The following is a 15,875-nucleotide window of genomic DNA, read 5'->3' on the forward strand; positions in this document are numbered from 1 at the left end:
CACACCTTCCTTTATTACATTTATACTGTTAATGAAATGTTGCACGATTTAAATACTACAATTCCAAAACTGTTTTAAATAATTGCTTTACATATGCAACATTACCAATTTGAGGGGTTAACCAGATGCCTCGAAAAATGGTGAACATCTTTTTAAAGTGGGTTATCAAATTTATCTTGCCTGGGTGGAAACAGGACATCTATTGGGAGCTTAGAATGAGGATTATTTGTCATGACTGAAAGAACATTTTTACAAGTGCAGAAAATGAAGCCGATTTTCAGTGAAAACCAATAGAAAATGTCAAAGGTAAGAGCCAAATGAGATGCAGGAAATAAAATGAAAACTGTGGGATGGACACATAGGAAAATGGTTAAAAATGTCGGGGTCTTCCATACCTGACAAGGACACGCTGAATTCTGGAGCCACAAGAACTCACCCTCTGCTTTGAGAGAGCTAAGAGAAAGGCACATGGAATTCCACCAGCATCGCTTCCCCTTTTGAAAAGAGAACCCTCCCAGGCATCCAGAAGTCCAAACGTCTATCCAGATCTGAGACTGGCTGGGACCTGGGACCCTTTGCTGCAGTGCCGCAGTGCTTGAACCTGGACACACCCCTCTCTTCCAACAACAAAATATAAACAGACTGTATGGGACTAAAGATAACTGTGTGCATGCACAGCTGGGGCAAATTCTGGACAAAAGATACAAAGAGACCAAAAAACGCAACTGCCACTTTTGAAGAGCCCGGAGCAAAAGTGGGGTACTGTGCATGACCCCTGCACTCGACACCACCAAAGGGGTGGGCAGACTCCCTAAGCCACCCCTCTGGCCCGACCCCTGGACACACCCCTACCCTCACCCCATAGAAGGAACCAGCTCCCCCCTCCTCGGGGAGCGGGGCCAGGGCGCCTGTTACCTGTTGTCACTCCCCCCCCCGCTGCAGCAGGGACCCCAGTAAAGCTTTGCCTGAATTTCTTGTCTGGCCTCCGATTAATTTCTATTGATTAAGGAGGCCAAGAACCCCGGTCGGTAACAGATCTTCAATGAGAGCTGGAAACGTCTTGTGGAGGGCTGGCTACCCCATCACCAGCTGCCAAGAGCTGACAAAGACCTTCCACCACTGTTAGCAAGGAAAATCCATCCAACCGGCATCCCAGAGCAGACTGTAAAAAAGTAACGGCCACAGGCAATGCCCATGGCAATTGCGACCCAACAGTTGTAAAACAAGCAAACAAACAAAAGAACTAAAAAAGAAAAAAACACTGGACCAACTTTTTGTCAAAGTACAAATGTGCAGAGACTGGGAATAAGGGCTGGAGAAAAGAAAATATGAGTCCAGAAAGACAGAGCATTGATAAGCATACTGTAAAATGCACAGATGAGCCCGAAGGCTGGTGTGTGCCATGGTGAACAATGGAAATGAAGGGGTAAAAAAGAGGATCAAGTTTTAAATTCACAGACATGATGGGAAAGAGAGCTAAAGCCTTCTTCTAACCCCTCCCTAGTATTCAGTCCCTTGTGAAATCAGCAACACAGAGCTTGGAGTTCACGTGAGGAAAAAAAAGGGGGATTCAGAGCAGTCACCAATGGGTTTCCCACAAAAGACCCAAGCCTGAAATGTGGTTTCAATTCTGGATGGTTCTGCTAAATATGCCAAATAGGTTTCCCACCATGACCACAGTAAAGGCTTGAAAAGCACAAATTAGGGGATCTCTGCTAAAGCCCCCATTCTTTAAGATGACATTCTGAAAGCGGCATAAATTCCCCCAAATAGGTCACGGGGGCTCCTTCCCTTAGGAAGGAAAAGACAACAGATTCCCAAGAAAAAGCCAAGGATCTAAACATCCGGCCAGGGACTTCCCTGGTGGTGCAGTGGTTAAGAATCCGCCCGCCAATGCAGGGGACACGGGTTCGAGCCCTGGTCCGGGAAGATCCCACATGCCGCGGAGAAACTAAGCCCGTGCACCACAACTACTGAGCCTGCGCTCTAGAGCCCGCGAGCCACAACTGCTGAGCCCACGTGTCACAACTACTGAAGCCCGTGCTCCGCAATGAGAAGCCACCGCAATGAGAAGCCCGCGCACCGCAACAAAGAGTAGCCCCCGCTCGCCGCAACTAGAGAAAGCCCGCGCGCAGCAACGAAGTCCCAACGCAGCCAAAAATAAATAATAAATAAATAATTTTTTTTTAAATAAAAGGATATCAGTTGAAGAAAATAAATAAATAAGCATCTGGCCACCGGGAAATGGAGAGTTCTCGGGTATCAGAATGTCCTCTGCACAAGGCCAATCCCCCCCCTTTGCCTTTTGGGCATTGGGTCGTGATTCTCCAGCTTGACAAAAATAAGCACCGTGGATAAGAACTGCCAAAATTCCGATCTCCGTGGGCCAAATTAACCTTTGTTCTTTCCCACTTACTGGAATGACATCACTTTAAAAACTTTGCCTTCTGTGGATTTTTTTTTTTTTCTGCTTTTTCTAAGGCACTGGTTTTAAACAGCCTGCACACAAATTCTGATTCACGAGAAAGAACCGTTGTTCAGCCAGTGGCTTTCCGAGACATGGCCCTCCCCGGGGGACTATAAAAGCTGAATGTGCAGCGGGCTCCAAGCCAGACCTTTATAACCAGATACCAAAGCCTCAGTCTATTCTCCACGATGTTCTTGAGAACTGCAAACATTTTGGGTGAAATCCAAGCCCCAGCCCCAAAGGTGGGTGCCAGGGGCCAGGGGCAGCAGGGAGAGGGGCGCGGTGGGAGGCGGTCACTCACTGTTCAGCGGGTACACAGTTCGGTTATGTGAGAGCAATACATCCTAGGGAGCTGCTGTACTTGACGGTGCCTATGTAACAGGGAAAACCAGTTACCTGTTCCTTTGACCTTTGTGCTCTGTTGCCTGGGCTCAGAGATGTTGTCTCTGCACGTTTTGTAAAAGAACGTTGCCTGTGGCCTGAAACATACACGATGGCACATTCTCACGGCTCTGACCTTCACCAGTAAAACGCTTTTTGGTTCATATAGAGATAAAAGGTTGCAGAACAGAGAATAACATGTGTCTTGTTGGAGGTTTACAGGAACATGGTGACCTGACCTTCCTGGACAGATGCAAGAACAAAGGATTCCAGCACCAAGGTGCCACAACCAAGCACACCCCTCCCTCCCCTCGCCTTTAAAAATGCTTTGCGGAAACCCTTCAGGGAGTCTGGGATTTTCTGAGCACGAGACACCGGTCTCCTGGCAAGTCCTGCAATAAACCTTTCTCTGCTCCAAACTCCGACGTTTCGGTTTGTTTGGCCTCACTGTACATCGGGCACACGAACTTGCGTTCAGTAACATCTATACTTGACAGTATTGTACTTTGTACTTAAAATTTTATTGAGGGTAGATCTCCTGTGATGCACTTTTTAACCACAATTTAAAAATAAAAGTTTATCTGGGCTCGTAGCTTCACAGGTTTATAAAATAGTCTCTCGCTTGCATTTCTGGAAGGTATTTTGCCTGTTAATAACTCTGACTTTCAAAAGGGTTCAAGTAGATCATGGTTTTCTGCCTGAAGACAAAGCAAAGCATCCAATTGTCAATGCTCTTATCAATCCACTGACTGGAGGTGTTCAGCATTTGACAGTTTTGCCCGGCATCCAATGTTTGCCTCCAAATATAGAGAATCTGGTTCTTTGTTTCTTCAATGACCGTCCTAATATTTTTATTATTGAAACGTCATGTGGTGCATTGGAATAAGCAGGAATCACATGGAGTTTGAATCTCAGCTCCATGATTTATTAACTAGGAGACTCTGTGTGAATAACTTAGCCTTTCCTGGCCTCAATTTTGTTACCTTTAAAGGAGGGGGCGGATATCCTATTTTTAAATGCTAAATGGTAGCGCGCGCCCAGGAGTGGGATTGCTGGATCATTTGGTAATTCTACTTTTAATTTCTGAGGACCCTCACCTCCATGTTGTTTTCCATAGTGGCTGCACCAGTTTATATTCCCACCCACAGTGTAGGAGGGTCTCTCTTCTCCACACCCTCTCCAGCATTTGTTGTTTGTTATCTTTTTGATAACAGCCATTCTGACAGGTGTGAAGTCGTATCTCACTGTGGTTTTGATTTGCATTTTGAAGAGGTATCTGCACTCCCAGGTTCACAGTAGCATTATTCACAACAGTCAAGACGTGGAAACAACCTCAGTGTCTGTCAACAGAGGAATGAATAAAGGAGATGTGGCGTACGGATACATACAATGGAATATTACTTGGCCATAAAAGAGGAAATCCTGCCATTCTTGACAACATAGATGGACCTAGAGGGTAGTATGCTAAGTGAAATAAGCCAGACAGAGAAAGACAAATAGGGTATGATATCACTTATTTGTGGAATCTAAGAAAGTCAAATTCATAGACACAGAGTTAAAAGGTGGTTACTGGGGCTGCGGGGTGGAGGGGTAATAGGAGAGATGTTGATCAGAGAGTATAAAGTTGCAACTAGTAGGTAAATAAGTCCTGGAGATTTAACGCAGAGCACAGTGATTATAGACAATAATATTGTATAATAAACGTCACCCTTACTAAGAGACTAGTTCTTAATTATTCCCACCACATACACACACACAAAAATGATAATTAGGTAACCTGATAGAGATGATAGCTATTGCTACAAGGGCAATCATACTGCGATATATAAATGTACCAAAGCAACACGTGGAACACCTATCAGAATGCTATATGCCAAACATATTACAATAAAAAAAAAAAAAAAAAAAAACCTGTAAAGCAGGTATCTTACTGTCCTGTATGGAGGGGGAGCTCCAAAAACAGAAAAAAAAATTTTTTTCTGCAGGCAATACCTGAGGCAGCCTCGGATTGAGACCACACCTGTTTTTCCTTAAACTTCTTGAGTCAAGGTTGTTGGATTCTTTAACAAGAACGCAAAATGAGATTGGCTTCCAGACTTCCATGAACAGAGTATGGTTAAGGAAAAAAAAAAAAAAAAGGAGAAGGGAAAAAAAAAGAAACCAATGAGGGCATCCAAAATGGCAGAGGAGACAGAAGAATTTAGCTCCTTCGCAACACAGACTCCGTGGACAATCTCCATCAAAACCCAAAACAATCTCAAAAACCCTCTTTCTCATTTTCTCCCAAAATATGCATGGATATGCGTGTGTGCCTACACACATACACACACACACACACACACACACACACACACACACTCTCTCTCTCTCTCTCTCTCTCTCTCACTCTCTCTCTCCCTCTCCCAAACCAGAATGTCACCCCCTAAGCACCTACTCTATAGAAATTCTAGACCGTCACTGCCAGAAGGTTCGCAGCTGGACCCTAAGTTGCCGTGCCTGTCTGTGGGGACGTTCCCAAAGGAATTCCATGAGCAGAGGTGAACAAGTGTGGTCACCAAGGAATCAACAGGCTCTTACGTGACCCTCGTTTTGGTGTGATGCCTGGTACCTGGCTGTACCAGTGTGATATGAATGTTACAGATCACACACGGGTTGACTTACAGCGAGGAAGGGAGGTTGCTTTTAGCAGATTGCAAAGGTAACTTGGAAAGCTGGGCGCCAAGCTATGTGAGTGACGAGAATGAAATTTTAAAATATTTTTAGTTTTTGATGACAATGGTGGAGGCACATTTTGAACAAACTGCCAAGGCGACTGGCAAAGACACCCTCGGGTACTAGATGAGAGGCTGGCAAAGCATGGCCAAATCCAGCCCCCCAGCTGCTTTTTATAAATAAAACTTTATTGGAACACAGCCACGCCCCTTCATTTACATACCGTCTAGGGCTGCTTTTGCACACTGCTTGTCCTGCAATGCCAAAAATATTAACCATCTGGCCCTCTGCAGAAGAAAATACAATAATACTGTACCAAATATTTGAAACTTGTTTTAAGGGAGAATTTGAAAGTTCTCAGCACAAGAAAAACATTTTGTAACTATGTAAGGGGACGGATGTTAGACAGACACACTGGGGTGTTTTTCTGCTACATATACACATACAGAATCATTATGCTGTAAACCTGAAACAAACAATTTTTTGGTCGATTGTATCTCAGTAAAATATACAAAATTAAAAAGAAAAAGAAGGACTTCCGACACCTAGGCTGGATGAAAGCAGAAAAAGCTACAGCTTTCCCTGTGACCAAAGAAGCAGACCAGAGACAGACTTTATCTTGAAAGATACAAAGTTTTATTAAACAAACCTAGAATCAATAGTATTATTCCATAAATTAGACAGCAGTAAAATTTTCCTAGGGTATATATACAAATCACAGTGATTTTCATTGTGCAAGGAACTGACAGGGTTTTTTAATCCACATGAGAAGCTGTGATGACCCGGCGGGGCTCCCGGTGTGACTCACGGGGGACGTGCCACACTGGCCCGGGCACTTCATCCCACAAGAAAGAAGGAAGCTCTGACCGCCCTGCAGAGCTGGAAAAGCATCGCAGGGAACCAGGAAAGACGGCCTGCGAGCAGAAAGGCTTCAAATCCCAGTTGCAAAAAACAAACATGTAATGACTTTTACTTAAATAACAGCGGAGTCCACTGTGGAAGATCAACAGAACATCTTAAGACACAATAACTTAGAGGAAAGTGTTACAGAGTATTTCCTTTTGATTATGAAGCACTGCTCCTTGGATGCAACCCCACAGGGTCTACAAAAACAAGCTTGATGTGAAAACACTATGCGTGGTGAAAGCATCCCCCCCATTCCACCTCCAACAAGACAGACAGACAGACAGATACACACACACACACACACACCACTACTCAAATATATTAAGACAACTGTGCATGTGCTTTTCTCTTTGCTTTTGGTAACTCAACAACATCCACGGAAGTTGAACTAATGAGCCAGAAAGCAGGGATAGAGGGTACATACAGTACGTAGGAAGTGCCCAACGGGTGTAAAAACACACGCCAGGGAGACGGACCCCTGGAAAACGAATAATGCAGGCATCTCACTTCAAATCTTAATTGGGAGCCATCAAGGGCTTCTGTGGTGGTGTAAATTTCGTGATGCAAAATCAAAGGGCTGGAAAAAAAAAAATCCAATCTCTCCTGCACCTGCAGCTGACGCGAGGATTTTGATGCTCTGATGGGACTGGGTGCAGCCTGCAGAGTTCACCTGGGTGGGCGGCCCTCGGTGCCTACAGGGCGGCGCGTCGGGGTCTCGCGTGAACGTGATGGAGCTGTATTTCACAGTTACAGTGGTTCCAAATTGAGAGGCAACTTAGGTTGTACGTAGAAAGGGCAAATGTGTGTCATCTCACTCAACTGCTCAGCGCTACCGGTGACGCCGTGGCTGGCAGCAGGTTAGTCCCGACGTAGAGACGGACAGAAGGAAACCAAACACTGCACAAGACATTTATAAACAGCTGACGGTGCAGCTGCCCCAGGAGAAGGAACAGGAGGTGGCGTTTTAAAGCAACGTGACGGTGTGACGTGGACACCTGTTACCTGGTTACTGGAGTTTCTTTTGCATATTGTGACATGTGGAGAGCATAAATCACGACTTTTCCATTGCTGGCAAACGATACATTTCTGCTGAGTGGGATTCCAACTTCTGTGACCATGAACATTATGCCGTATGATCAGCTGTGATTTTATCTCCTTCTCAGCTTCACAGATGCCTATCAAAGCAGGCTGGCGACAATCCCCTTAGGAAAACAAGACCCACCTCAATCCACCTCTTGCAATACATGTGTTTCCTGAAGACTTTTTAAATAGCATTGTCATTTACCAACCTGTCAAACTGCAGAAAACAAAAATAAATCTGTCCTTTTCCGGCTCTGAAGGTTGTGCTGATGGATATGAATTTCCTTCAAAACTCTGCACCCTGATTATTTTTGATCCGATACGTGAACAAGGCAGAAGGCCTCCAGGGAGTGAACTATTTTTCGGTCACACATAGGGAGCGTGCGTGCCATGTGCTTAAGACTCATTTTGATCACACCCATCTTTGCATTACGTCAGACCATTTAATTTAGGCCCTGGCCACCGGCAGGTAGCGCTTTGTATAATTAAATGGGCATGAGGGTCTGGAAGGTGAGACAAACACCATCTGGTACTCCTGGAATTCCTCTTCATTTTCAAGGTTTTGCACGGCTGACGGTCAATGACAACGTTTTTAAAGAACCAAATCATCAACGCATTTGAACTTTTGTTTTCCCTGCATATTTGTTCAAAATTAAGGCAATGTGTTTTCATGCATTCTTGTACTATTGTCGTCTCATAAATTAAATCCTGGACATGAAGAGCGAACCCAAAAAAATATGCATAGGGAGCGTGTGTATGCACAATTTTGCACTGTGTTCCAGAAAGGTGTTTCATTTATTTTGTATTTTTTTAAGCATAAGGCTCCAAATAATAATTGTTTATTTTTATAGTCAGAAGACACGAGACATGTTTTTCCTCGTGGGTCTACATCTCTGTGCACGTTTGCTTTGCTGATTTAACCTTCTGACATTCAACGATGAAACAGTGCAGGAATTATGTGGTAAAATTTTAGCCCCTGTTGGCCCATGGCTTCATCCAAAGAGCACGGTGCCTGCAAAGTACAGACTGAAAATACAGTTCTGTGGGAACATTTATCCAAGCGCACCCTTGGAAAATAAATTTTTATTGAGCTACTCATTGTCAAGGGTTTATTTTACTAAATTTTGGACTCACTCTCACCTATGGAGTTGGTTTCTATTTGAAGACAAGGTCATTTATGAGAAGGGGGTGATTTAGTGCCTTCAATTTAAAGCTTTTATAGGTGTAAGTTGCTTTCATGTCACCTTCAAATACACACAGCCCTTGTCTTTGGATTCGTGAGTGGAAACTGGCCAAATCTGACAGGTGACTGCATCTCCTTTGACATTTTTGCTACGGTAAAAAAAAATGTATGATTTTTTGCAAATGGCAGCTCTCCACACCCCCAGATGTGCCTGCAGAAGAGAGAGGTAGGCAAGGGCTATACGAAGAAAAGCCTTCCTGGCCCAGCACGGGAAAAAGTGTTGATGGCAAAGAACCTGCCAGGTAACCCAAGAACACATAAGCTGCAGAGGCCTGGGAGGGGGCTGAGAGCCCGGGGGGCACCCAACACTTGACACCAACACACCTGTGGGGCATACTCTGCCCCATGCCGGCTGCCCAAGGAGCTGGACCTTTCTTGGCAGGAAAAGGGAGGATGCAGGAGAGGAGATCTCGGAGATCTATTGGGTGCCTCCCTGCAGCCACTGAAGGCTCTGGAACCTACTTCTTAAATGCACAGACCTCCATGGAGAAGGCCATGGTTGGGCCCTACGATCGGATGCATAACAGGTTTGAGCAATGCTGTGTTTCCAGCTGAGTCACAGCCAACAGAATATGGGCGGCACCTTTAGGTTTTCACGGCAAAGTTTAGAATCAGAAAGCAGAAGCAGAGAGTAGAGAAGGAAATGCGTGAGGGACGAGACAGACACCAAGGACCTCTGCCCAGGCACTGCTTCTGGGAAGGCCCATATTTAAACAGCAACACCCATGGCGACCCACTCAACACCTGGCTTTCATGATCAGTGCTAAGGGGAAGGCACAGCAGAGCACGCCTCAGGGGACCCTCACCACCACGTCCAAAGAGAAACGAATCTCACGCAATGGTTATTCTGCACAAGCCCACCAGGTCTATGAAACCAGATGGACTGAACATTGACAAGAAGAAGTGAAACTAAGCGGAAACGAGGGAGGTTCAAACACTTCCATCGTATCTTTTCGTTTCTTACTTTTCCTAAAACCAACGGGAAAAGAAAACATTTGCATAAGTTCATTGAGCCAATACAGAAAGCTACTAGTTTGCTTTGGGAGATGCGTTTTGGCCCACGGATTTAACCTGGAATATTAATAGATAGCCATCCCCCTACAGAGTATGAGATTTTTTAATGCAATAGAGAAAATTCCTTGAATAACATTCATGGTCAATGGCTAGTCTTGCACTAAAGTTCAAACCCACATCTCCTTCCCTGTCATCCTGGATTCATGACCCAAGGCTACCAGACACAAAGCATTGAAGACACTGGATATAGACCGTCGTATGATATTTTCTTCACATATAACCATAAAATGCATATGAGATGATAAAAAATGCACATGTCATACTTTTAAAATTTGTCCCCAAGAGAATAGATTCTTGAAAAAAAAATCTGAAACATAAACACCATAGGCTCTGGAAAGTAGGAACATTTACTTCACTGCACAATTTCCCTGCTCCAGGCACACCGTCCTTTTTATACACACACACACACACACGCACAGGCACAAACACACAATCTGTGGTTGTATCTGAACAGGTTCAGCTCAAACTTATAAAGTCTACGAGAAAAAAACCCCCAGGATATCCCAGTAGGAACACAAGCCCAAAAAGAAGATAAAATCTACAACCAAACAATTTTTCAAAATGTCCTACTGTGCAGTCGATTTCCAGTTGCTTAAATAATTCTAGGTCCACAAACGTCAATGGCTGTGCAATCTCTTTATATACATCCGGGTGTATATAAATGTGGAAAAGTCCTTATCCCATTAAGAAGATGCTTCTTCAGGTCTGCCTGGGGGCAGCCATCTGTCCCAGGCAGGCTCAAATCACCCTGTTGCTGGCGTGAAATTAGACAAAGGATTTTGTTAGTTTTTAAACACCTGGGTAAAGTTTGTCATCCTAAGAACAACAACAACAATAATAGCACGAAAGAAACCAAACTTTCCTTTGGAATTCTTACTGCAAAGACCCACAAGCCTGAATTCTAAGGAGAGAAGATGCCTAACAAGAGACATGGAACAGTATTTTAAAGGTGGGTTTTTAAGGTTCTATGGTGCTGACATCCACAGAACTAGCCCCTCCTCATCCATGAGAAACGAGATTCATCACTCAAGCAAAAACAGATCCTAGTTTCAACGTGCTTTGCTGTAGGATTATACAACCAGACAAAACATTTTATGATGCAGAAAGCTACAAGGCACAGGGAGGTGAGAGGTCCCCTGCCAGCTGTCTTCACATCCATCTCCACCTGCTGAAAAGCAGTAATCCACACAAAGATGCATGATTAAGTCACACAGCCCCAGAACATAGCTCCGGAATCCTGTAATGAAGCTGAACTTGGGTCTCACCTATGGGATTAGATTTCGCTTTATGAAAGAATATCTTCTCGCGTAGAATCATCACACCTAATCGCTCAGTGGAAAATACCAGCCGGTAAAATTACTGAGATAGATTCAAACATGAATGTGTCTGGCTTTTAGAAGAAGAAAATGCAAACTGGTTGAATAAATAGAAAGCAATGTGATTATGAAATGATCTCCTGACTTCCAAAGGTTCATCAAGAATGTCATCAAATACTGCCCCTGCCACTGGCCAAAGTACATTAAAAATAATTCCACTACAAATCTAGAAAAAAAATGATACAAATGAACTTATTTACAAAACGGAAACAGACTCACAGACACAGAAAACAAACTTATGGTTACCAAAGGGGAAAAATGGGGAGGGAATATATTAGGAGTTTGGGATGAACAGATTCACATTACTATGTATAAAATAGATAAACAACAAGGACCTACCGTACAGCGCAGGGAACTATACTCAATGTATTGTAAAAACCTACAATGGAAAACAATCTGAAAAAAATTTATACACATATACAACGGAATCACTTTGCTACACCTGAAACTAACACAATATTGCAAATCAACTATACTTCAATAAAAAATAAAAATTAAAAAAATAAAAACCAACCCCTAGATACCGGGGAGAAAAATAAAATGCAATTAAACTAACTCAATAACTCACTAAATAAACTAGACCTTCAAAGTCGTCAGAGACCTTCAAAGGTTCGTGGACATAAGAGACTCAAAATCATTTCTTTTAAATCTCAAATTAACTTTAGCAAATTTCCTACGAGGTGTTCCTTTTTTAACAAAAAGAGACCCAAGAGTCCTTCTGAAAATACTTGGGAAGTATTGTGGTGTGGACCTCGGGGATTCCAGGAAGGAGGCACAAGAGCTATGCTTCTCCAATGTGCAGGCGCACCCGTCTCCTAGGAGCCTTATTTACTGGTACAGACCCTGCCCCGGCAGGTGGGGCCGGGGCGTGAGATGCTGGTGGTGAGGCCGGTGCTCTGGCCGTGCGGCCCACACACACCGGCTGTGTCTTCTGCTGCCCTGGAAAGGCCTCTGGCTGGTTCTGCTCTATCGCTCGTGCCCGAACGGGGGAGAGAAGCCCCACTCGGTCTAGGCAAGACCTCCTCCTGCACATGAGGTTCTGTCAACCTCGCCGATTTTTAACTACTAAAAATAAAGATACACCTTGTCGGTTATCCATTCTAATACAGCAGTGTGTACATATCGATCCCGAACTCCCAGTGTATCCCTCCCCCCTCCCCCCGACCCTCCCCCCCTCGTAACCATAAGTTTGTTCTCTGAGTCTGTTTCTGTTTTGTAAATCAGTTCAACCAACAAGGACCTACTGTAGAGCACAGGGAAGTGGGCACAATATTATGAAACAACCTAAATGGGAAAAGAATTTGAAAAAGAATAGATACGTGTATATGTAAAAAAAAAAAACAAGAAAGAAACAGAATTCAACTTATAAAATTAATGAATGAAATAAGAGATGCCTTGATATTAAAAAAAAAAAAAAAAAAAAAAAAAAGCTATACCTTCCAGGTGGGGAGCCCACGCTCAGAAGTTCTTGAAGACTTCCAGATCTTTCTGTGACACGGGAGGGGCCACGCTCCAGTCGTTCTCGGGATAAGCTTCGAAGTTGGAGGTGTCGCCCTCGCTGCACACTTTGGGCACGATGGGAGGCTGGGGAACAACAGGACACAACACCGTGTTACAGAGGAACAGCGCGCGCCAGGATGTTACTACGCTCAGCGCACATTAGTGCACTTTGCACAGACTGTGCTTTTACAAATGGAAGCCCTGCAGCAACCCTACCCTGAGCAAGTCTGCTGGGATCCTTTTTCCAACCGCACTGGCTCACTTCGTGTCTGTGTCGCATTCTGACAATTCTCACCGTTCAAACTTTTCCACTATGAATGATATTTGTTATGTTGATCTGTGACCAGTGATCTTTGACGTTACTACTGAAATTGTGCTTTTTTTTGTTTTGTTTTGTATTTTTGAATTGAGGTACGGACACTTTTTTTAGACATAGTGTGACTGTATGCTTAATAGACTACAGGATAGTATATATTGTACATAACTTAATGTTTCTTTTCTTCTTTTTTTTAAATTTTTGGCCACGCCTTCGTTTGCGGGAATCTTAGTTCCCGGATCAGGGATCGAACCCTCACCCTTGGTTGTGAAAAGCACAGGGTCCTAACCACTGGACCACCAGGGAATTCCCTATACATAACTTTTATATGTGCTGTGAAACCAAAAAATTAGTGTGACTTGCTTTATTGCAGTGCTCTGGAACCAAGCTTACAGTATCTCCGAGGTCTACCCACACATCCCTCTATGTCTACAGCTTTATGTGAAAATGTAAAAAGAACTGGAAAACAACAGAGCTGCTTTTCTTTGTTTATGAACAGGAAAAGCTTGGAATTAAGATATTGCAAGTGAGGTGTCAACTATCAGATTGATGAATGCTTACACAGTTTGAAGAATTTAGGGAGGAAGGAAGGTACCCAGCACTTGCTTCTTAAATTCTAGAATTGAGGACCACCTGGACTGCTTGTTAAATTCAGATTCCCAGGTCAGGGACATTCTGATGTAGCTGGCCCTGTGGCCACACTTTGGAAAATTCCAGAAAGATGGAAAGAGCTCCAGACTTGGGTTTTATTATCTCAGAGGCCAAACCGCAATCCTGCGTTGATAAAAATGAAGGCACTGGGATTGAGAAGAGGGTCAGCAAACTTTTCCCATTAAGGGCCAGTTAGTAAAACATGTTGTTTTTCAGGTCATACAACTTCTGTTGCGACTACTCAGTGCCGCCATGGCAGTGGGAAAGCAGCCATCGACAATCTGTAAACAAATGGATGTGGCTATGTGCCAATAAAACTTTATTTATAAAAACAAGCAAGGGGCCAGATTTGGCCCACAGGGTGCACTTTGCTGATTCCTGCATACGTCCAACTCCAAGATTCTGTAACGCACACAGACACCAACTAGTTTCCTCTAATCCTATGAAACTGTTATGCTTTGTCCAGAGCCTTTAACACACGTGGTGAGCACCACCCCTCTCCCCCGTCCTCTGCAGGATGCATCCTAACCTGGATGTTTCACAAGACACTTGAGGTTCAGTGATGCTAGAATCCTCAAGTCAAGCCCAGGACAAGGACCTAGATATGTCCTTGTCCCAAAGTTCCGTGCTTCCTAACAGACCACAGCAAAGCAGATGCAGCTGGAGAATCCTGACAGAGCATGGGCTCATACGTGGATCCCAGGGGGAACATTTTAACTGCTATGTGGACACAGAAATGAGTCAAGTAAATTAAAAATTATTCATGTAAGTAAAAAAAAAAAAAAAAAAAAAGAAAAGAAAACCCTCTTGTCACTTGTATATTTCGTTGACTGTATCAAAATGCAAAGAGTACTGAGTGGTCAGCATCTCAGAAACATCAAGGAACTTCAGGTGAAGGTGCCACGTTCCTCATCTGACTCAGAAGTTCCATGCCAGAAAGGCTAATTAGTGAGGTTCACGCTTTATACGCACAGCAGACAACCCCCATCCCCAAATGGGCCAACCCACGCGTGAACAGATCTTAGGTTGGCTCCATAAAAGAGGTTAAGGATTTACAAAGATTTTAAAAGTCACAGAGTAAGTTTAAGGGTCACTTTTCCTTCATTCGTTCTCATTGCATTCAATAAATGAGCTATTTCTATAAACCAGGCACCATGTGGACAGAAGGTGCATGATTCTGGCTTTCAGAAACCTTCCAGCTCAGTCAATGGCTCCATCGTCAAGGGGAGCATCTCTGTCTGGGTGGCATGTTTGGAATCACTTGATGAACTTTTAAAAAGCTATAAAAATAAAGTTACACGGAGATACCTCTTTTGAACCATCAGTTAGGCAAAACTGCAAAAGTTGTAGAACTCACCACTCTTGAGCTGGGGGGAAAGAGGCATTTTTCAAAACAAGTCCTCTGGGAGCACAAAAGGATGCCATTTTTACAGAGAAGTATGTTGCAAAAGTACCAAGATTTCAAACGCATTTACCCTCTGACCCAAGGATCTCACGTCTGGAAATTCATCTTCAACACAAAAGAAATGTATGAAATTATTCCTTGCCTTAGGAGACTGGAATCGGCATAAGTGTCTGTCAGTTGAGGTCTGGTTAAGTAAACGATGGTAGAGACATGTAAAGCAGTTCCATGCGGTTTAAAAAGAATGAGAAAGCTATTCAGGCATATGGGAAGATCTCGAGGTTGTATCGTTAAAAGAAAAAAGCAAAATTAGAATCGTGCATGCATAACTGTAGGTTTTGTGTCTTTTAAAAAAGGGAGGAGGACTTCCCTGGTGGTCCAGTGGCTAAGATTCCGCCTTCCAATGCAGGGGACATGGGTTCGAGCCCTGGTCAGGGAACTAAGATCCCACATGCCGCGGGGCAACTAAGCCTGCGTGCTCTAGAGCCTGCGTGCCACAACTAGAGAGCCCGTGTGCCACAACTACTGAGACTGAGTGCTCTGGAGCCCTCGCACCACAACTGGAGAGCCTGCATGCCACAACTAAAGACCCAACGCAGCCAAATAAATAAATAAATAAATAAAAACTTTTAATACTTTTTTTTAAACAGGGAGAAAATAAGAATATGTATATCCACCTGGGTTCACATTAACCTAAAGAAACTTTTAAAGGATACACAGAAAGATCTAATAAAAGTGGTTACCTATAGACAGCTGGGAGGGGACAG

General features: G+C 43.8%; 1 protein-coding gene across 3 annotated transcripts in view; it reads right to left on the minus strand.

Annotated features, from left to right (window-relative positions):
- The window catches only part of PRKX (protein kinase cAMP-dependent X-linked catalytic subunit), a 109,562-nt gene that overhangs the window by 14,533 nt on the left and 79,154 nt on the right, over nt 1-15,875 (minus strand). For 2 of the 3 annotated variants that reach the window (XR_011072244.1, XM_068533154.1), the window contains exon 8: nt 12,676-12,823. Coding sequence is in view for 2 of the 3 variants with exons in the window: in XM_068533154.1 (XP_068389255.1) it covers nt 12,698-12,823 (126 nt within the window). In the remaining variant the exon portion in view is untranslated. Of the gene's footprint in view, nt 1-9,718; nt 10,618-12,675; nt 12,824-15,875 lie in introns of those variants that run through there. The other variant, XM_068533155.1, reaches the window with a different exon arrangement.

Source organism: Eschrichtius robustus, chromosome X (assembly GCF_028021215.1).
Source record: "Eschrichtius robustus isolate mEscRob2 chromosome X, mEscRob2.pri, whole genome shotgun sequence".
NCBI lineage: Eukaryota > Metazoa > Chordata > Mammalia > Artiodactyla > Eschrichtiidae > Eschrichtius > Eschrichtius robustus.